The sequence below is a fragment of the Trematomus bernacchii genome, unplaced genomic scaffold (genome assembly GCF_902827165.1).
Source record: "Trematomus bernacchii unplaced genomic scaffold, fTreBer1.1, whole genome shotgun sequence".
NCBI classification, from domain to species: domain Eukaryota; kingdom Metazoa; phylum Chordata; class Actinopteri; order Perciformes; family Nototheniidae; genus Trematomus; species Trematomus bernacchii.
In genome coordinates, this window is record NW_022987531.1 from 1073517 (window position 1) to 1095765 (window position 22249).

General features: G+C 44.4%; 2 protein-coding genes across 4 annotated transcripts in view; one reads left to right on the forward strand and one right to left on the reverse strand.

Annotated features, from left to right (window-relative positions):
- vps8 (VPS8 subunit of CORVET complex) overlaps positions 1 to 21280 on the reverse strand; it is a 64853-nt gene extending 43573 nt beyond the window's left edge. Inside the window, exons 1-7 of one of the 2 annotated variants that reach the window (XM_034122197.1) lie at positions 19326 to 19350; positions 18138 to 18200; positions 17836 to 17904; positions 16100 to 16230; positions 15703 to 15799; positions 15354 to 15386; positions 10791 to 10845 (exon numbers count right to left, since the gene is read on the reverse strand). In XM_034122197.1, the coding sequence (XP_033978088.1) occupies positions 10791 to 10845; positions 15354 to 15386; positions 15703 to 15799; positions 16100 to 16230; positions 17836 to 17904; positions 18138 to 18140 (388 nt within the window). In that variant the 5' untranslated portion in view covers positions 18141 to 18200; positions 19326 to 19350. Of the gene's footprint in view, positions 1 to 10790; positions 10846 to 15353; positions 15387 to 15702; positions 15800 to 16099; positions 16231 to 17835; positions 17905 to 18137; positions 18201 to 19325; positions 19351 to 21178 lie in introns of those variants that run through there. The other variant, XM_034122188.1, reaches the window with a different exon arrangement.
- On the forward strand, positions 3938 to 9308 carry LOC117475832 (DELTA-stichotoxin-Hmg2b-like). 2 transcript variants are annotated; one of them, XM_034122209.1, is made up of 4 exons: positions 3938 to 4052; positions 8226 to 8250; positions 8370 to 8460; positions 8668 to 9308. In XM_034122209.1, the coding sequence occupies exons 3-4, from the start codon at positions 8393 to 8395 to the stop codon at positions 9092 to 9094; spliced, it is 495 nt and encodes a 164-aa protein (XP_033978100.1). In that variant the 5' UTR covers positions 3938 to 4052; positions 8226 to 8250; positions 8370 to 8392; the 3' UTR covers positions 9095 to 9308. The 2 variants fall into 2 exon arrangements, with proteins under 2 accessions (XP_033978100.1, XP_033978099.1); XM_034122208.1 differs by lacking the exon at positions 8226 to 8250 and having other exon boundaries at positions 3939 to 4052.
- Positions 21281 to 22249: the final 969 nt, after the last annotated feature.

Sequence of the window (22249 nt, forward strand, 5' to 3'; positions counted from 1 at the left end):
GCCCTCTCCTGTTTGCGCTCTATATAGAGCCTCTGAGCCAAATGATAAGGCAAAATGACCAAATACATGGAGTCTCGTTGGCAGGAGAAAACAAAATAGCGATGTTCGCGGACGACGTCCTTGTCTATATGACGCGCCCGGCCCATTCTCTTCCTGTTTTGCTGCAAACACTGTCAGAGTTTGGAGCAGTATCAGGTTACAAATTTAATTCTCATAAATCCCAGCTCTTAACATTTAAGTACAGGACCAGCCAGCAATTCAAAGACAAATATGCCATTAGGGAGGTCGACAGTTTGAAATACCTGGGTGTGCAGATTCCAAGGGATCTAATGGCGCAGTTCCACTACAGCGCGGAGCTCGCTTTAAGCGTGCCGTGTCGTGCCGTACCCGTTTTTGGTTGCGCTTCCACTAGGCCTAGTTACGGCCCGGCCCGGCCCGGCGCCACTTTTTCACCTCTTTTCTGGCCCGACAAAATTGTGGTTCTATCGGGGCCAACAAACAGGGCTGAGTCGGGCTGAGTATGCTAAACTAGAGAGAGGAGCGCTGGCAAGAGGGCTAGAACTACAACAAGATGGACATATTTGACCGTGATTTAATTGTAATACACGTTTCAAAATGATGCCGAAGTAACAACATACTGATACCGGTTAGTAAAAACCATGAATTAATGCTTTGTCAAGTCTGCAGACAGACGGCAGGCGAAAAACCTTTTAAAATTCGTGTTTTTCTAGATGGAGATTGGCTAAGCTAACGCAGTATATGCTCCGACCGTCCACACTCACAACAACGGCCTATACAGACATAAATAAAGCAGCGACTGTATTCACCATGACACAGGCAGTCTGTGGTGTGTACTTGTTTAACTTTTGTCGAGTTTCTGAACATATATAAGGAGCTGTGAGCTCTGAGTGCTAACAGCTAACGGCTGTGTTGTGTTTTCTGGAGTTCTCTGAAGATGACGTCACGGCTCCGCCTACACTGCGTTACTATAGTAACTACCCCAGTTCCTAAACTGTAATGGAAGTGCAGCATGAAGTGAGTCGGCCCAACGCGGCCAAGCCGTACCGAGCCGTACCGAGCGTGGCCGAGGCCGACCGTGTAGTGGAACTGCGGCATTACAAACCTAACCTCCGAAAATTATGACCCACTGCTTTCCAACATTAGGAAAGATCTAGCTCGGTGGGGCCTGCTGCCCTTTCTGGGCTTGATCCAACGTGTTGAAATAATTCAAATGAATACTCTCCCGAGGCTGCTCTATTTGTTCCAGTCACTGCCAGTGGATATCCCAGATAAAACATTTATAGAATGGGACAAGTGGATTTCAAGATTCCTATGGCAGGGAAAGAAACCAAGAGTTAGGTACAAAACCCTACAGGTTCCCAGAGACAAGGGGGGCCTAGCCCTCCCCTGTCTTAAAACATACTACCAAGCAGCTCAAATGAAACCTTTGATAAATATATGCAATCCCGCCTATTCAGCAATATGGAAATCAATTGAGTGTCAATACTCAACCAAGGTCCCACTACAGGCAGTTATTGGTGACAGTGAATTGAGGCACCACCTGGGGGAACAACCCAACCCATGTCTAGATCTGTCACTGAAAATTTGGTTTAAAGTAGCTAAGATATGACCACGTCATTAGTCTACTGCTCTAATTATGTCAATTGGAGTTATGACATCATCGTGTTCCATGACACAGGTGTTTATATTTGAGCTAACGACGTGTCCAGAGATCAAAGGTTTCCATGGTGATCAGTGAGAGGAGAGCATTTTCATTGTTCTGAATGAGAGATAAACCTCTTACATGTGAACGTTTTGTCGAAGAACCGTAACAGATATCGGTGAAATTTCAAAGCATGAAGCATGTCAAGGAACTTGAGCATCTGAAGTGTACTTTTTGTGTACTTTCGGGTTAATAATGTGGCCTTTTTGGCAGATTAACTAAAGGTGTGCGGCTGCTGTGGTGGGGAAAGGTGAGGCTGAACTTACAATGGGGTTTAATGGAGACATGTTGAAAGTTTTTGTCACTTCATGCCCTTAAGAGGCATTTTGTTTAATTATTTTGCTTAATTTTTTTTATCTTTCAAGCTACGAGATGTTTTCCTACGTTTGTCATGAAAAATTATGTCTCAGGAATGTAGGGTTTGGGAATTATGGCAGTTTTAAAAGAAAATATGAAGGCAAAATTAAATCTGTCCTCCACTCTAGCTGTGACACCACGCACTCTAAAATCTGAAGAAGGCCTCTTTACCAAGGTCTGAACAATGTTTAATATCTCTAAAAGTAAGAATCAGATTTAAAAGTTGTGTTACACGAATAATGTCAGAAAGATTTGTAACATTTTAAAGTTGGAATGAGGTTTCTGAGTGAAAGTATGAAGGAGCAGTTAGCAGTTGAAGGAGCAGTTAGCAGTTGAAGTTGCATGAAGATTGTTGAAGTCTGAAGAGTTTCTCCATTGACTTCCATGTTAAAAATGTGATGAATTATGGGATGTATCTCTGGAAATATGAAAGTTATGAATGATAAAAGTAATAGCCATCGATTCCCGACCGAGCTGAACGTTTTGATGTTTGAACAGAGTTTCTGCGATGTTCAATGTGGGAGAAGAAGAGGCGCAAAATAACCCGACGGAATAATAAAGAATTTTGTGCGTAGCATAAAAGATAGTTGGAATGCTGTATCAGCATTCCCACTAAATTATGGTTACCACTATACTGTTAACACTAATACCATCACAAATAATGTTTTACCTGAATGTAACCATATGCATGTGACATTATTTTTACTGGCATTGGACTAATTGCTGTTATTCGTGCTACTGCTCTTTTTGCCAGTTAAACAGCATCATTACTGGAAACTGGGACGGCTTTGGCCCAGGAGATAGCCGACTTATCAGAAGATCAGCGTTTAGATCCCCGCTCCTCCAGTCCGCATGTCAAAGTGTTCTTCAGCCAGATACTGAACATTACAATGGCACAGCCCCTGGGGTGTGAGTGTGAGTGAATGAGCATTAGTTCATGTTCAATGGCAGCACCACCATCAGTACGTGAATGTGTGTGTGAATGGGTAAATGTTGGCGTGTAGAAGACTAGAAAGGCGCTAAATGTATATGTTTGCATCCTACTGTGACGACCCCTCCACACCACGTGGGGTGCCGTCTGTTCGTGTGTGTGTTTGTGGGTGATTGCAGGTTCCAGTGCCTGATGAGCTGCACCTGCCGGATGAGCTACACCTGTCGGATGAGCTGCACCTGCTGGAAGAATACAAGAGGAGCCAAGCCGGATACGTCTCGCTCTCGCACTCCTCTGGGCACTTTCTACGTGCCAGCCTCAGGAACCTGTGGCTGGTTCTTTTACACTCAGTTGTTTATTAAGAATAAACCATTGTTATATTCTTACCCCTTGTCTCGCCTCCCTGCTTTTTTTTGCAGCCCAGGAGCCGGGTTGTAACACTACCATTATGACTTACTGCTATCACCATCACTTCATTCATATATTTGAACTTTTATCTGTCCTCTACCAATTTTTGTTTTATTCCTTACAATTTAAGAGTAAATAAAATCACAAATGCACCGTATACCAAGGAATTATGTTATATTTTCTTGCTTTTTATTGATTTTTGCTTTCCAATAAATAAGTTATTTTACATCCACTACTGTTCACCTAGCTGTCCATCTCATGGTCAGACACTATATCTGCGTTTTGCTGTTCTGTAGTGTTTCCTGTGAACAGGCCTGCAGGTCCTCACCACCCCTGCTACGCCCAACACAAATAATGGGTACTGGTTTTAAAAGGTTCAAACAAAAGGAGATCCAAATAAAACTGTGATCCAATCCCTCCATGGTGATAAGGTGGTGGCGAGGTCCGGGAACAGAGGGGGCTGATACTGACCCACAGATAAGGAGGGAGGCAACTGGAGCTAAACGTCCTGATTAACCGAGTCAATAAAAGCCTGAGTGTGCCTCCACCTCCACATCCTGCCTAAACCTGCACCACCCACCTGAACGCTCCAACAGCTGCTTTGACTATTTCTTTTTTTCAGATCATAAAACGGTAAGAACTAATTTAATCAGATGTATTTCCTTATGGAAGCGTTTTGTTTCATTACAGGTGTATATATATTTTTCTCACCAGTTTTTTGGGTGATTTTGTCAACTATTCATAGATAAAGATGTAGTTTTAGGCCAGAGATCAAACGTCCATGCGCTTTCGTCTATTAACATTTTAGTCTTGGTTATATATTCCTTGATTTTATTTGTGGACCTCCTTTAGCTTCTGCTATAGCGGTTGCTAATCTTACTGATCTAAAACACCAATTCAACAACACACATCATGAATGTTTATTTGCATGTGTTTTCTTAACTTGTGATCACGGCGTCTGAAGTATGACCTTATAATGTTTACTTTGAAAGAAATATCAAGTCACTTCCTTGTTAACCTCCCTTTGGTAAATAAGAAGTTTAAACATTTTTCAAATTAGGACTGCACTGTTAATCAACATGTTATCGTATTCGTAATATGGACTAGTTCAGAAATAAAATGCAGAAAGCATAATATTTGGTAAAGGCTAAATACTGTATGTGTTAAACCTTTTTGAAAAAAGTATTGTGGAGCTGCAGTGATATCCTTCCTTACAAATCATTTCCTACAGACTTAACAAAACACATTTGTTCTGTACAGATTCTCCTAAAAAGCACACCATAAAAATGTAACATATCTTTTTATGTAAATTATGAATCCCTGCCACATCGTTATTGCATCACCAGTCAAAATAATGACAACTAGTTATCCTTCCAAATCGTGCAGCCCAATCAAAGATATAACAAGTCATTTGTAAGTGAAAAACATGACGTAAGCTAGTGGCACTAATAACAGAAACTTAAGTTAGTTTTTACATGGTAACAGAGTGAGAACAAAGCAGGAGTAGCGGAGTGGTTGAACAAACAACAAAAAGATGAGGTAAAATAAATTTACCTCATCTTTGAGAGGGGGAACGACTGCGACTACAACCTTTATGATATGATGTATAATGGAAGTGAAAATAATTTCGTAAGGGCAAAGGGTGACGGCTCGGGCATTTCTTATGAGGGGGATTATGTGATTGTCAGCGCCTCCATGTCAGACTCAGGAGAGGCGGTCCTGAGGGTGGACCTCAGTGACACAGGCATGTATTAGGACAAGGAGAAACCCTTCTGCTATGTGAGCTATATGCCATGATCATTTCGGTCAAATATGTGAATATGTGTGAAATTCAATCAACTGACAAAGACGTGCTAATTATTCACTATACTTAAAATATGAGTACACATGATTGTACACTATATTCTGGATATTTTAGTTGATGCCTAATTACAAATAAAAATACTTTGTCCATCAAACCCTGTCCTCTTTAAAAGAAAATGCTAATAAAACATCTAGTGTGTTCTCTATGACACAGAGGTCTACCATTAGCCTTATTTATAAAGGTTAATATGGTCATTTCCAATTTGACATATACAATTCACACCACTCTTACCATACAAGCTGCCATATGCTCAGGGAAATTATTATTCACACACACTCTCACACCGTGGGCCATCGGGAGCAATTCAGAGTTAAGTATCTTGCCCAAGGATACATCAGCATGAATGCAGGGAATGGGGATCAAACCATCTGATTGGTGGACAACTACTCTACTTCCTGAGCCACAGCCACCCATCAGAGTATACTCAACATTGTCAAAATACAAAAGTTTTAAATATATATATTGCCACATGATTGGCATGCATTATGCATGGTGGCGGAGCACATGGAGGGGAAGCTTTCTCCGATCTATGGACCAGGACGGTCTTAGAAGAGATCCGAAAATAAAATAAAAATATTTTGCACACTTATTCCACTTATTCCTAGTGTGCCACTGGTTACGGTGCCGTGCCAGGGGTTGCCGACCCCTGCAGTAAGCCTATGTTAAAGGGGACCTATCATGCAAAATGCACTTTTGTACGTCTTTTACACATTAATATGTGTCCCCGGTGTTCCAGGGAACTCACCAAGTGTCAGAAAACACAACCCTCTCTATTTTCCTTCATACCCAAATCTCTAAAAAAGGGGCTGCAACAGATCTGATAAAAACTGATCCAGATTTGAACACTGTCCTGACGTCAGGACGGTGGCGCTACGGCTATTGGGCCAACTCTCCACCTATCAGGGGAATGTGGGGTTGGGCCACGGCCGGCCATTGCCGCTCGAAAGCGCTGGAGACGCTGTAGTACATATGCCAGGCCTGTAAGTGGCGCTGTAGTCTGCCACAATAGCAGCGAAGAAGACTTCCCGCGCATTCCGGTTGCCATGGTTGCCCTTCTGTTTATTCTCCGCTGTGGCTTTTTTTCTCCCTCCCCGAGGCAAGCGTTTGCTCCTGCTGCTGTAATTCAATGCAATCCCTCCCTGTCGAGGCAAGCACTGTAATTCTCTCCGGTTAGTCCACCAGCAGATGACAAACACCCACCTCTCCGCCTCTTCCAAGGAACGAGGGGACCGTGCAGCAGAGTTTCAGTTAGGTTTTTTTCCGCCGGTCAAGATGTCCGTTAAAGTTTAAATCTTCCGGACAAAATTAGAAAAGTGCCGGTCAAAGGTCTTCTTTGTTATTTATTGAGCTTTAAAACAAATGAATAACGACTCTATATAATAATATAATAAAACGCGGAGGACGGAGATCTCCCCCCTCTTCTGACAGCCCAGCAGCTGTTCAGAGCACTCTCCCCTCTACTGCAGGGGTGCGTGGTCAGCTGCAGCTCACATAATCAGCCCCCTGCAAAAACAGTGCTGGAAAGAGCAAATGGAGCGAAATGAGGCATGGCTAAAATGCAGGATCTGTTTGGTATTTTGAAAAAAAAACTATATTTATATACTTTATATAGGTATGGCCCTACAATATATTGTTCAAATATAGCATGATAGGTGTCCTTTAAGGCAGGGGTTTTCAAAGTGTGGGAAGGTGAGCCTCCCCTCAGAGAACATAAGAACAGCCGCGCCCCCCCTCCCAATTATTATTGCTATTATTATTATTATCATTGTTGTTGTTGCTATAATGCAGGGGTATTCAATTGCATTTCAAAGAGGTCCAGTAAGATAAAATGAAGACTGTTTCTCTCCTCTTGTCTCGTCTCTGTGTGTGTGTTTGAATCTATCGTGCTGGCTCACTGACTGCACCGATTTGATTGGCTGAGTAGCGTCACCTCCTTAAAACATTAAACAATAACTTTTTTAAACCTTTTTATCTTTATGTTTTAAACATATTGTATACAACTCCCCCACTACTTGGACTATTCCTTGCACCCCTCTAGAATAAGCCCAAATGGTCTCAACCATATTGCATCAGTAATAACGTGCACTTTGTTGTTATCGTTATAACAAGATCGCAAGGACACTGGTAGCGATCGGACAATTGAGTGTTGTTCAGTTTGTGTGTTGTGGAACATGCGTGTCCGTGCACGAAAATATACCACACACCCAATTACAATAGCATGTTCAATTCACTACCCTGGAAGTTAATAAAGTTGTTAAAGTTGGAACAGCCTGTGGACAGCCGTTCTTCCTCGCATGTCAGTCGCCTTCTTACAGAGGACAGGCAAATCTAGCTGCAGCACGACCCGTATATTTTCGCACGCCGTGTTCTCAACACATATTTTTAAAACATTTTTAACATTTTCAACATCGTGGATAAATCCTTATATGTTCCCGGCAACACACTGAACGTCAATTTTGCCTCCTTATTACACTCACCCCTACTTTAGTGGGAACAATGAGTCTGCGTCTTTGATGCACACAGGAATAAACGCAGATCATACTCGGCACTTGATTTTGATCAAAGTCCATGCGGAAAACCCGCACTCACACAGGTGGGTGGAGGTGAAGGGAATGAGCACTTTTACAGCCTTTTTGGCGAGGTGGGGGAACTCGGTCTCCACAGACAGCCAACAGTGGGCAAGTGTCACTTTTCTCATCTTTTCTCGTTATTTTTTGTCTCACGCTGCGCCTCCCCTGAAGCTCTCTGGCGCCCCCCAGGGGAGGCGCGCCTCACACTTTGAAAACCGCTGCTTTAAGGGATGTATAGAAAGGATGGACACTAGAGGGCAGCAGAGCGTTCAGCAGGCTACAGTCAGTATGAGTGTGTGGATGCATGTTTGAATTATTTTTTGGTTATGTACATAAACCTTTTCCACTTACACCTAACCATTTGTATTGCAGGTTTCAACAAGTCAAAGAACACGTGGTAAATGGCACAAGTCTCAAAGTCACACACTGAACTCTAACCAAGTCTCACAAACAGCTGTATTGCTCGCTGAATATCTGAATTAGCTGAGCTGACTCCGTCTTGTCTCTCATTCACAGCCACCCCCCCACACCTCATCACAATGCCTCACCGCCTCTGCTCTGTTGAGATCAACAACAACTCTGGCTGCTACACGCTCTCCAACCCAAGGTCAGACACTGCTTTCCTACTTTTGGCCATGTTGTGTTTCAAATTGTCATGTGACCTGTAACCTCAGAAACAGCTTTGAAGGTGTATTCACATGCTTGTACAGAGGGACACTAACCCCGCTCATGAATATTAGATATATGGTATGATTTGGAAAAATGGTTTCTGCAAGTATGTCTGATTTTTGTGTTTCTGTGTTTCTTTGTTTAGGGTGTTCACAGAGAGTGGCTGCTGTGAGGTCCCTATGCCCCCCATGGTGGGCCCCTGCTCTGCTTCCAGTGGTTTGTTCAACAAGAGCACCGGCGCTGCGACGGGGGCCGTGGGGGTCTTCACCTACGACCTCTACAACCCCGACCTGAACGACTACAGCCATGTCATGGCCGTCATGTTCTCCGTGCCCTTCGACCGCATGATGTACTCCAACTGGTTCGCCGTGGGGATCTTTGAGAGGGGGAACGACTGCGACTACAACCTTTATGATATGATGTATAATGGAAGTGAAAATAATTTCGTAAGGGCAAAGGGTGACGGCTCGGGCATTTCTTATGAGGGGGATTATGTGATTGTCAGCGCCTCCATGTCAGACTCAGGAGAGGCGGTCCTGAGGGTGGACCTCAGTGACACAGGCATGTATTAGGACAAGGAGAAACCCTTCTGCTATGTGAGCTATATGCCATAATCATTTCGGTCAAATATGTGAATATGTGTGAAATTCAATCAACTGACAAAGACGTGCTAATTATTCACTATACTTAAAATATGAGTACACATGATTGTACACTATATTCTGGATATTTTAGTTGATGCCTAATTACAAATAAAAATACTTTGTCCATCAAACCCTGTCCTCTTTAAAAGAAAATGCTAATAAAACATCTAGTGTGTTCTCTATGACACAGAGGTCTACCATTAGCCTTATTTATAAAGGTTAATATGGACATTTCCAATTTGACATATACAATTCACACCATTCATACAGAGGCAGAGGCTGCCATACAAGCTGCCATCTGCTCAGGGAAACTAACATTATCACACTCTCACACCGTGGGCCATCAGGAGCAATTCAGAGTTAAGTATCTTGCCCAAGGATACATCAGCATGAATGCAGGGAATGGGGATCAAACCATCTGATTGGTGGACAACTACTCTACTTCCTGTGCCACAGCCACCCATCAGAGTACTCAGACCCTGTTTACACGAGGACGATACGGGTTGTATCCGCATAGTTTCTCTTGCGTATAGCCCTTTCGTTTACACGAGGCCGTAACAAAACGATAGAAACGGACCCCGCAAACGATAACGGGTCTCAGTATGAGTGTGTGGATGCATGTTTGAATTATTTTTGGTTATGTACATAAACCTTTTCCACTTACACCTAACCATTTGTATAGCAGGTTTCAACAAGTCAAAGAACACGTGGTAAACCAAGAGAAGTTACAGGTTTGTCCCAAGATGAACTTAATTGTTTTGTACCTTTACACACATGGATACTTTTAACCATCTACTGCAAGCTTTTTATAGCAGAAGCTCATTGTTTTGGGTTTGTTATGTATTTATAATGCATACATTATTATGGGATGAAGAGCTTCTAAATAAGAGCTATAAGTTAGGTAGGCAACTTCCATGATTCACACTTTTAAATTAAAAAACACAACACTAAGAGGACCTACATTAGGAAATTGTAGCAGCTAGCCAAATCCAGTTGTTTAATTATGGTAGTATGATTTAGCTTTCAAGCTGAAGTGACTGACAGTATCAAATAAGAGTATAAATACATACTGTTGGTTATCATCTTAGATATAATATAATGGACTGGCACTAGGACATACTTCACCATCAGCAGCCAAACTCTTATAAACTATGCAATTCAGCAATAATATCATATTCATACAAATACACCAAAGCATTTTGTAATATAAATGTTACATATTGTCATACAATGTGAACATTTTCACTTTAACTTCTTGTGTTTTTACTTTCTTTTAACTATATGAATATATGTGTTTTCTATTTTGTGTGGAGGGGGGGGGGCCCTCTCGTGTCACTGCTGGTGCTAAACTCATGGCTTCTGAACCTTAGTGCACAAACCAAAGGGGGGACGGGAGGGGAGAAATAAATAAATAAGACCCTGTTGCAACTCAAGCACAGAACTACAAAACCACTACACATGCAACAGGTGGGATCACAGCAAAAACATGTGTTAGTGAAATGTAAAGTAAATGTTCACTTAGTAAATGATTACTACACTTAATTAAATAAATCTACAGTCTTTGTGTTATACTTGCATAGTAAAAAGTTTTGTATTTAAGGAGCGAAATCAAGGTTAGACTCACCGAAGACCAGAGCCAGACCATGAGACGTTCCTACCACAATCACACCCGCCACTGTCTGGACACAAAACAAGACAAAAGAACATTATGATATTATCAAACTTTATGCATCCACCAGTGTTGATACAATGAAGGACCACAACAAGGATCCCTTGTGCACACACACATTCGCTTTAAGCTTTTCCCCGACATCTCTCTAACAATTTCCACATTAAAGTTCTGTATGAAGGTTGTGACTGCTTCAGTGTAATTATGAATAAAACCTTCTGGAACGGTGTATAGTTAATAGATATAACCATTGTGATTAAAACAATAATAACCTAGATGTTCTATTTCGTATATGGCTTCGCCCTCTAAGGCTATCGCTATTGGGTAATTCCCTGCGCACCCGCGCAGCACTGAAACACTTGTAGTCCACGCCCACCCGCGAGGTAGGCCCCACCCTCGGGCTCCCTTCCCGTATAAATAGGAAGGAGGCTCGACAATCTGCTCCCTCTTTTCTTCAGCACCCCGGTACTGAAGCACTGTAGAAACACTAAAGAGTAAAGGCTCTTTTAAGAGCCACCTCGAAAAAGATCCTTAAACATGAGTACACAGGGTTGTGTTAGAGTTTGCTCCTCATGCCAGACGAATCCTGCCTGGGGTCGGAGGATGCGCACGCAGCTCTCGCCCAGCAGGTGTCATGTGCTCATTGTCATTGTGCCCGTCTCCCTCTGGCCGACAGACAGCGAAGAGCGGACGTTCTCGCTACTGCGGCCGAGGAGGATGATTGGCCAGTCCAGGAGTCCTACTCCGTGGACCAAGCCCTTGAGTTCCTGGATCCGAGTGCTGGGCAGGAGTCGGAGGACTCCTACCCCGCCTCCATCCACGGATCACCGTGTGGTTTCCCCATCCCGTTTCTCCCCCGGACGGAGGAGACAGAGATGGAGCCCGGTGCCGGCCTGGCCCAGCTGTGGGACGCGCGGTCCCTTTTTCCGCCATCACGGCTCTGCCGTCGATAGGCGGGATCCTGCAGGAACTGCCGGAGATCATCGAAAAGGCAGCCGCCTGGAGAGGTCTCCTCGTTCCCCCGGCTCAGGAGACCTCTCTTGCCGGTGGCAGGAGTGTTTCTCCCGGGTACAGACCGTCAGGAGTGACCCGGTTTGGCCGCGCTTCCCAGCCATCCGGAAGTGCCAGGAGGGAGCGGCGGTGGCCCCTAGGAGCCTGAAGGCTCCGGTGTCCTCATACGTCCCCCTCACTAAGGGGTTAACGGATGTTGGTTAACGGGTATTGGTTTCCGACCGCGCCTCCCCTGGAGCCGAACCTGACGGCATTGTTCGGGGTGAAGCAGGCCAGCACGGTCCCTTGCTTTCCTCCCCCGGGGACCAGTTTGTCTTCCGCCAGACTGACCGGATGCATCAGTGTGCCTTCCAGGCATCTGCAGCGGCGAACAACATCGCTCATCAGAGCAGCCCTCCATGCCCTCCGAGGCTTCGTGGCAGCACATGTGTCTGATGGACAGATGGATGAGCAGGCCGATCAGCAGAGGGTACACCCTGCAGTTCGCCTCTCTCCCCTCTCTCCCTCCCCCCCACAGTTCAATGGGATACAGGAAACACTCCTGTCATCCCAGGAACAGTGTCTTGCGCTCCATTCAGAGCTGCAGGAACTCCTGTTGTAAAATACTATTTCCAGGGTTCCTCAAAGGGAGGAAAATCAGGGGTTTTTACTCCCGTTATTTTTCTAATCCCGAAAAAGATGAGACCCATCCTCGATCTGTCAGTATTCCACATGCTGACGATCAAACAGGTGCTGGAATGTGTTCACCAGGACGACTGGTTCACTTCCACCTGAAGGATGCATACTTCCACGTATACCTATCATCCCGAAACACAGGAAATTCCTGTGTTTCTCATTTCAGGGAATATCAGACCAGTCTGCCGTTCGGATATTCCCTGGCTCCTCGCATTTTTTCAAAGTGTGTAGAGAAGGCTGGAGCCACTACACAGAGGAGGGATGAGAGTGTGGTTTTATCTGGACGACCTGCTATTGCTGGCTCGCTCCAGGGAGGAAGTTGCTTACAGACGGTACATCTCGTATCACATCTGTCAAGCCTGGGTTTTTTCATACATTGGAAGAAGATCTGTCCTCTTCCCTCTCAGACAATTATTTATCTGGGAGTGGAATTAAACTCAGCCAGCATGAGAGCGCGGCTCTCGCGGCTCTCGCGGTTCTCGCGGCAGAGAGTGGAGAAACTGACAGCTCTCCTCCGGCGTGCCACATCCCGCAGCATGGTGACAGCCCTCTCCGTGATACAGCTGCTCAGCATGACGTCAGTTGGTCACGTGGTGATCCCCCTGGGTCTCCCCCACAGGAGGAGACTCCAGAGGTGGTTCATTCGCCTGCGCATTGACCCCGTGCGTCAGAGGTAAATGTGCTGGAGCTGCTCTCCGTTTTGGGAAGTATTCCAGCACTTCGCCCCGTTTCTGTACAATCAAACATGTGTTGATTGTATAGACAACAGGCCACGGCAGCCTATACCTCTATCACCAGGGAGGAGTACGATCTGCGCAGCTTCTGAAGGCAGCCAGGCGGCTGCTGTTCTGGGTGCGCACACACGTTGCTCTCCATCAGAGCAATGTATATTCCCGGCGAATTGAACAGAGGGGCTCGCAGAGCGCAGGATCACCCCCCTCTGGGGGTAGACGCGTTTGCACATCGGCCGTGGCCCAGGGTGCTGTTATACGGTTTTCCCACCAGTTCCGCTGACCCCTTGGTTCCCGGACCGAGTGCGGGAGAAGCGGCTATCAGCGGTCCTGATAGCCCCGGAGCGCACGGGAGCGTCCTGGTTTCCATGCCTACAGCGTACGCTATCAGGCAGACCGTGGGAAATTCCGTGGCGTGGGGACGCTCTCTCCCAGGCGGAGGGAGCGATCAGCAGCCACCCAGCCGTTTTATGCGAGGAGTACGGAGACTCAGACCTGTGTCACGCGCACTGGCGGGTCACGCGCACTGGCGCCTCAGTGGGATTTGGCTTTGGTGTTACGCGCACTAAGCAAAGCCCCATTTGAACCTTTAGATCAGGTTCCCCTTAAACTGTTATCAGCCAAAGTAGTATTACTTTTGGCTCTATCAGCGAAAAGGGTGAGTGATTTGTCTGCTCTCTCTGTGGCTCCGTCATGTCTCCGGATCCAAGGAGATGGCAGTTCAGCTGTTTTACGCCCTAACCCGGCTTTTATGCCAAAGGTCAGCACGAGCTCTTTTAGGTCAAGAGTGATCACCTAGGATGGCTTCTTTCCCCCTCCTCACAGGTCGGAGGAGGAAGCCACATCTCATCTCCTCTGTCCTGTGCGCGCGCTGTCCTGCTATGTGGCGCGCACGGCTGCTTTGCGCCGTTCCCAGCGCCTGGTTGTGCATTACAGAGAGCGCTCATTCGGGCAGCCTCTGTCTGCACAACGGCTGTCACACTGGCTGTGTGAGGCTGTGTCACAGGCGTATGTCTCCTCTGGGGTGGATCCCCCGGGGAACATCAGTGCGCACTCCACCAGAGGAATTTCCTCCTCCACGGCTTTGCACGGAGGAATGTCAGTGGAAGACATTTGCATTGCTGCATCTTGGTCTTCCCCCTGTTCATTTATTCAATTGTATTTGAGGGATGTCTCCCATTCCTCTCTGACACACCCTGTACTGAGTGTCCTGTCAGAGTGAGTGACGTCAGGGATCCAGCTGTGCGCCTCTCTCCTGCCTCTCGGCACGCGGAGAGCGGCCCTTTTTCCCTCTTATGAGAGGGATGTTTCCTTTTTTCCTCTGACACATTTCGTACGGAGTGTCTTGTCAGAGTGAGTGATGTCAGGGATCCAGCTGTGCGCTCTCCTGCCTGTCTGCACGCAGAGAGCTGCCCTTGTTCCCCCTTTTTTTGTCGCTGGGCAAAGTGTGACCTTCGTCTCTACTTTTTCACAGCGGCAGGTATGTATTATTCCCAGCCTTCGTCCTCTCATGGTAAATATTCATGTTATGCTATATTCCAGGGACTGTGATGCGCCATTCGCATGGCGCAATAGGCATGGGTTATTATCTGAGCAGGTGTGTCTGTGCTTCTGGTACCGGGCGGACCCAGTGGGGCGCAGACTACATCTTGCTTCACCCTTAACCCAATAGCGATAGCCTTAGAGGGCGAAGCCATATACGAAATAGAACTGAAGTTACCTACTGTAACTCCAGCTTCTATGAGTATTGGCGTAGCCCTCTAAGTTCTGGGCCCCACTGGCTCCACGAATAGCTGAAAAAAAGTTGTTTGTGTGGGAGCAGATTGTCGGGCCTCCTTCCTATTTATACCGGAAGGGAGCCCGAGGGTGGGGCCCACCTCGCGGGCGGGCGTGGACTACAAGTGTTTCAGTGCTGCGCGGGTGCGCAGGGGATTACCCAATAGCGATAGCCTTAGAGGGCTACGCCTATACTCATAGAAGCTGGAGTTACAGTAGGTAACTCCAGTTGTGCATCATATCATTATCATCAAAAGTATTTTCCTTCAACTAAAACCATATCCCTTTGTTCAGTTGGTTTATTGGTAAATAAATGAATACTCACTATAGCCGTCGGCAGGCCAGCATCCACTTTGTCCTGAAGAAAATAAACACATGTTATAATGGTCCCGTGTAACACAAGTACAATGCTGTAGCTAGGACTGAGGTAGAGACTACAGTTACAAAAAGTCCTCCAAATAAAATCCCTGTCAGCACAACACAATCTACGAAAGAGCTAAAGCTGGACTACCGAATCATTGTAATGGGAGTTGTATTTTTTAAACTTTTATTTTTATCTTTGTAAAGCATCTTTAAGCACTTGTCAAATTAGCTAAAAAAAGAAAAAGCATACCTGTGTGTGTATGTGTGCGTGTGCGTGTGCGTGTGCGTGTGTGTGTGTGTGTGTGTCTTACAGCAGCAGAGACGATCTGTGCAGAGATGCCCTTCAGCAGGCTGTGTCGGAGAACAGACCCGTGCACCGTGGCGTTCAGGTCCACCGTCCTCCTCTTCCTGCACACAGGTACACGCTCACAGTTCACACACAGAAACAAGTAAACACAGGTACACACATTTGTGTGTTGTGTTTTTGTTGTTCGTTTGGCCGGTTAGTGATAGAGGAGGTTTGTATTGGCTGATGCTGGTGCTGCTTTGACTGCTGTAGCAGTGTCTGTTTTGTTTTTGTGTGTCTGTTTTGTTTTTGTGTGTCTGTTTTGTTTTTGTGTGTATGTGTGTCTGGTTGTGTGTATGTGTGTATGTGTGTATGTGTGTATGTGTGTATGTTTATGTGTATGTGTGTGTGTCTCATCTTGCCGTTTGAGGTGTGCTGGGTCTCCACTGTCAGAGCTGGCCAGAGAGGAGGTGTCACAGGAGTGAGCGTCCATGTTGTCTGTGTTGAGCACGCAGGTGTCCTCCAACACAAACGGCTCCTCCTCATCCTCCAGCTGCAGACACCACACAGGAGAACAACAACACACACATCAGCTCGGCACCCAAAAGAAAACAACATAAATACACATCAGATAGGGGGCTCTACTACATCTATAGTGGAGTTGATCAAAATTAAAGTGGCCCTATTATGCTTTTGGGGAGTTTTCCCTTTCCCTATAGTGTGTTATATAGGTTTTTGAGTATGTACATGGTCTGCAGAGGCTAAAAATACCTGTGTTCCTCTCCCACACACTTCCAGCTAACCAATCAGAGCAGACTGGGCTCTGGTTTCAGACAGAGAGTGAAAAGAGGTGCTGCAGCACAGGCAGTATGAGAAAAATAAAGAGCTTTTTGAACATTAAAGCATGGAGACATGTCCCAGTAGAGGCAATAAATACTGATATGACGCTGATAAGCTACTTTCCCACTACTAATATACCTTTTAGGCTGCTTTTACACGGGACACGTTTGCGTTTATGCACAGTATGCGCTTTCAAAAAAGTCTTCCGTTCACATGCATTCGTTTCATTTAACGTGTCTGTTCAAACGAGACCGCTGAACACGCTGTAGTACATATGCCGGGACTGTAAGTGGCGCTGTAACTTCCGCCACAAAATACACCAAAAGCAGCGAAGAAGACCCCGGAGCAGCCCCGCAGCAATGTTGCCATGGCTACCCTTCTGTTTATGCCCCGCGGTGGATTTAGCAACATGTAGTTCATGTAATTCTCCATGTCCACTTGTTGCTGATGGTTGTGGTAGAGGAGCTGTAGATTTTGCACTAACATCTGTAGCATGGTCGAGCTGTAGATGTTGTACTAACATCTGTAGCATGGTCAGTAGCAGTAGCACTAGCAGTAGCTACTGACAGTAGCTACTGGCCATGCTACAGCAGTGAGCAGCAGAGGCGCGGAGAGGTGGGGCTATCGTTATTTTTTCAGGAAATATTCGTATAGAGGCGATTACACGGACTCGTTTGACCCCCCAGAGCGTTTCATTTGCAAATCTATCCACCTTGGGACCCGTTATCGTTTGTGGGGTCCGTTTGTTACGGCCTCGTGTAAATAATAGGGCTATACGCAAGAGAAACTATGCAGATACAAGCCGTTTCGTTCTCGTGTAAATGGGGCCTTAACCTGTTGAGGGAATTTCCCCTTATGCGTCTATTACTACTGTTTTGTACAGTGTAGTCATTCCTAAATTGAGGTTTAATATGCTGCCAATATTATATTCTCAGAAACAAGTTCAGTCTCTTTTACTCGATGGTTCAAGCTTAATCCTGGTTGTTTTTTAACCACAAGAACTGCAAAAAGCAGCTAAGCAGTTGTTATCACTTTTTCCCACTCACAGCACATACAGCATTGGACTGAAATCAAAGGCGGCAAACATGTTATATTTAATAGAAAATATAGCTTGAATTTACCTTCTGTTTTTTTTATTTCAAATTTAAACAGTCTCATCCAATTTTATGAATATAATATGAACACATCATAACGGCTGAACAGCTTTCAAGTCTATATCCCACTCCCCACTTTCTCTTGTTCACTCAGAGCAGTGAGCGTGTCCTGTCAGGATTGGATGTGATGCAGTGTTCACAGTCACAGTGTGTCATGAACTCACCTCATTAAGGATGCTCTCCAGGGTGGGAGGTGTGTCAACTTGGGGAATGTCAAACTCTTTATCATCGATCTGAGAACAGAAGTTTTACAAGAAAGGATTATAAATGTGTATACTTTGTGCTGTCGTTGTTGTCTACATATTTAAATCACCTGTGTCCGTCTAACTGGTAGTATTAGCTTTGAGCTGTCGGACAAAATCTCGTCATAAAGCTCAGAGCCCTGGAGTCAACCTCCCATGTGACTGGATCCTGAACTTCTTGACGGAACCCCTCAAAGCCCTTCCTGTAATCGCTGTTCACCCACCATTGCACTACCCACCACTCCAACATGATCATCAACTTTCCTGATGACAGCACCGGCATCCAACTGATCAAAGACAGCAACAAGACAGAGCACAGAGAGGTGGTCAGAGCATTGACATCTTTGTGCCACAACCACGTGTGGCGTAGTGGGTTGTCCGTAGGTGTTCGGATCAGGGGGTCACAGGTTCAAACCCCACTTCAGTCAGCATGTCGTTGTGTCCCTGGGCAAGACACTTCACCCCAAATTGCTCCTGTGGGGATTGCCCACAGTATTGAGTATGTAAGTCGCTTTGGATAAAAGCGTCTAACAAGTAACATGTAATGTAATGTAACCACCTCCATGTTAGTGTCAGCTAAACTAAAAAACTGAATAGAGGAAGAGACACAGAGAAGAAGGTGGCTCCATCTACGGGACTAAGGTGGAGAGAGTCAGCCACTTCAGGTTCCTCACCAACACAGAGACAGGGAGAGTCTCCTGACCAGCTGCATTAAGCCTTATGCAGCTCCCACCATTTTACAGATCTCATGGTCAGAACTCTATGGTGCTGAAGACAAATATATTTTAAGGTAACTAATCATCTCAAAAACATATTCAATTTAAAAAATAAAGGATTATATGAAAAGCATAATACTAAGGCTGCAAGATTTGGAAAAATAACTAATGCGATTATTTTGCGACTGACTTTGTTTGGCAGTTCAATAAATGCACCAAGTAATAATCACCAACTGCAATAAATACAAAACTGTGATGATCCGTCGCTGAGCTATCCAGTCAAATCAGTGCTGTGTGGAATTGTACTATAGCCAGGAATATTAGTTTTGACTTAACACAGAACGCATGTTCATATTCATTTTGAGACATTTAAGGACAGTCTTCATACTTGGTACAAACACCCCCATATCAATTGCCCCTGAACTCCTCTCTACTGAAGAATGCAACAAATGTGCATCTTTTATTACAAAGTATAAGATTAATGGTCAGTGCCTCCATTTTCGGGAAAGGGGTCTACCACAACAAACAGCTATGACATGTGGAGTTCCCCAAGGGTCCATTCTTGGTACAATCCTCTTCAACATAAACATGCTTCCACTAGCCCAGATCCTAAAAATAAACAAAATATTGCACCACAATTTTGCGGATGACACTCAGTTATACATTACGATAAACCATGGTGACAAGACAACACACAATTACAATCCCGTAACAACTGCATGGAACCAATCAGCAACTGGATGAGCCACAATGTTCTGCAATTAAACAAAAACAAAACAGAGACAATTATCGTTGGTGCCAAAGGACTAGAAGCCCTATTACTTAAAACATCTGACAATTCAAATCCCACACTAACATAATTACTAAATCAGCATACTATCACCTAAAAAACATAGTCAGACTTAGAACACTCATGTCTCAACAAGACCTTGAACTAATTATTGCAATCGTTTTTAGCAGACTTGATTACTGCAACAGTGAATTTACAGGTCTCTGTAAAAAATCCCTCAGAAAACTGCAACTCATCCAGAACGCTGCGGCCAGAGTCCTGACAAAAACCAGAAGAGTAGAACACATCACCCCAGTTCTTAGATCTCTGCACTGGCTTACTCCCTGTTCCCCCGGGTCAGAACCAGAACCAAACACGGCGAAGCTGCTTTTACTTTTTACGCACCGTACATCTGGAACAAACTTCCCGAAAACCTGAGATCCTCACCAACCCCGAGTTCTTTTAAGTCTCTATTTTCACTGCTGCTTACCCAGAAGTCCTTTAACTTTGTTTTATCATTACACTTCTTGCAGCATCATCTGTATTTACAATGTTGATTAAAAAAAACGTTGTATCTCTTTTATGAATGGTCGTAATGAATCTGTTATTCCATTGTGTTTCTTTTATTTAATTTTCTCTCTTAACTATTGTGTATTAATGTTGATGTAAAGCACTTTGAATTACCTTTGTGTCTGAAAATGTGCTATATAAATAAAGTAACCTAAACCTTAACCTTAACCATGACAAATGGAAAAAATGATATGCTGGCCTTTGATGCAAAGATACATATGGTTGACAATGACAAGTATGACGCTTTTGATGCAGTTTATAAACTAACCCAAATACTGTATATCTATCAAATTCATCTACTTTAGACATAGCAAGACAAGTAAGCTCATTCATGAGAATCAGAGCAGAGGCTTCTGGGAAATACTGCCCTGGTCAGTCGGCATCTTTTAGGTTAACTCAGACTGCGGACCTTATTTTCAGAGAGCATGTACATACATCAGCAATTACCATATGCTATGAATCATATTCCATGTATACCATATCATAATCTTGTAAAGTCTACCAAATAACAAGTGTTCAATCGGTCTGCTCCTGTTTGTTGGGCGTGTAAAACACAACGGGAAGTGACGGGGCTTGAACGCAGCACGGACAGCAAAGATTAAACCATTAAACCTGCACAAAATTGTGAAAATTACGTCAAGAGAAGATTTTTTTTAAATGTACTTTATTTAGCACAGTTAGTGTCAATATGTATTGTATTAATAAATGTTTGACATAAGAGGGAGCTGCATAGTAAACAATAACGCTACATGATCACGTGATGGTGTTCAAGGCAGTATTATTTACATATCTGGTAACAAATGTGTTGATACAGAACACAAACTCAACCTTAAAGAAACAACATTAGCGGTTGCAACTGAATACAGGGTAGATCATTTTGGTTATGTTAATTTAATTTAATGTGACAAAGAAATGTCCTACTATACAATTCCAGGAGCTTTCCTCACAAAGGCGATCTACAGGAGAATCCCGCGTGCGTAGCTGGGCTTCAGTTGTACCTGTCACGAGCTAGGGTCATTTTGTTATTAACACAAACGTATTTTTCTCTAGCCAGAGAGGAGAGGATGGTGTAGGACCCACAGGTCAGACCCAAGCCCGCCATGGGGTCTCTGTGACGGGACAACAACACTGCTGCGGCTGGTCCTTCTCCCTCCATACCTCCCTCGCCATGACATTACAGTAGTTTGTACAGAAGTATAAAGTGTCTCACCGCGTCTATCTCCATCAGGTTGAGCTGCGAGGAGGCCGAGAGGAGGCTGCGGGCGTCCGGAGACTCCGACATCTCAGTGTTTACAGAGGTTGCTGCTACTGCTCCTCTGTCAGGAAGTGGAAGAATGACCACTTCCGGTTTGACTTATCAGAATAAAGTCTGGAAAGTCTGTCTGGAAACCACGTAATTTTAATACACAAATAAAATAAATAAATGTGTTGTTGTTAATGGATGATGATAGTAAGTAAAGACTCTTAATAATCCCTAAATATTCAAAGATTCAAAGGCTTTATTGTTACATTCACAGTAGCTACAGTGTAGTTATGACAATGAACATCTTCCCAGGCTCCTCCAACAATGCAACTTAATAACCGCGGTGAAGTTAGTTTTAGGTTGGATATTCGACGGACATTCGCGGACCCGCCAGCAGCGTCAGTTTCCCGGACCCGCCAGCAGCGTCAGTTTAACGGGGAGATCTTCTCCGCGAAACGAGGCTTTCACTTAGGGACCATCAACAAATGACTTTTACAATTACACAAGAAAAATGTTCTTTTTAATAAATCGACAGCGGACCCGCCAGCAGCGTCAGTTTCCCGGACCCGCCAGCAGCGTCAGTTTAACGGGGAGATCTTTTCCGCGAAACGAGGCTTTCACTTAGGGACCATCAACAAATGACTTTTACAATTACACAAGAAAAATGTTCTTTTTAATAAATCGACAGCTTCTCGATCGTGTGAATGTGAAGCAAATTCACTCTAGAGCATACATTTATTGAACACACCTCTTTTTATTGCATTTTAATACTTTAAATACGTTTTATTAATATTTTTGATGGAAACATTAGCATATTTCTTCAATAACTGCTAGGTAGTGTGACATAATGACTCAAAATCAGTGCTGGATCAAATAACTACACTTGCTGCATAGGACACACCTCTTTTTATTGCATTTTAATACTTTAAATATTTTTATATTAATATTTGGATGGGAAAATTAACATATTGCTTCAATACCTTCCAGGTCATGTGACCTAATCACTCAAAATCAATGCTGGGTCAAAGAACTACACTG

Bases quoted from the DNA above. Each gene is read 5' to 3' on its own strand.
- LOC117475832 (XM_034122209.1), top strand. From the start codon at position 8,393: ATGCCTCACCGCCTCTGCTCTGTTGAGATCAACAACAACTCTGGCTGC. The intron at 8,461-8,667 runs GTCAGACACTGC...TTCTTTGTTTAG, and splicing joins TACACGCTCTCCAACCCAAG to GGTGTTCACAGAGAGTGGCT.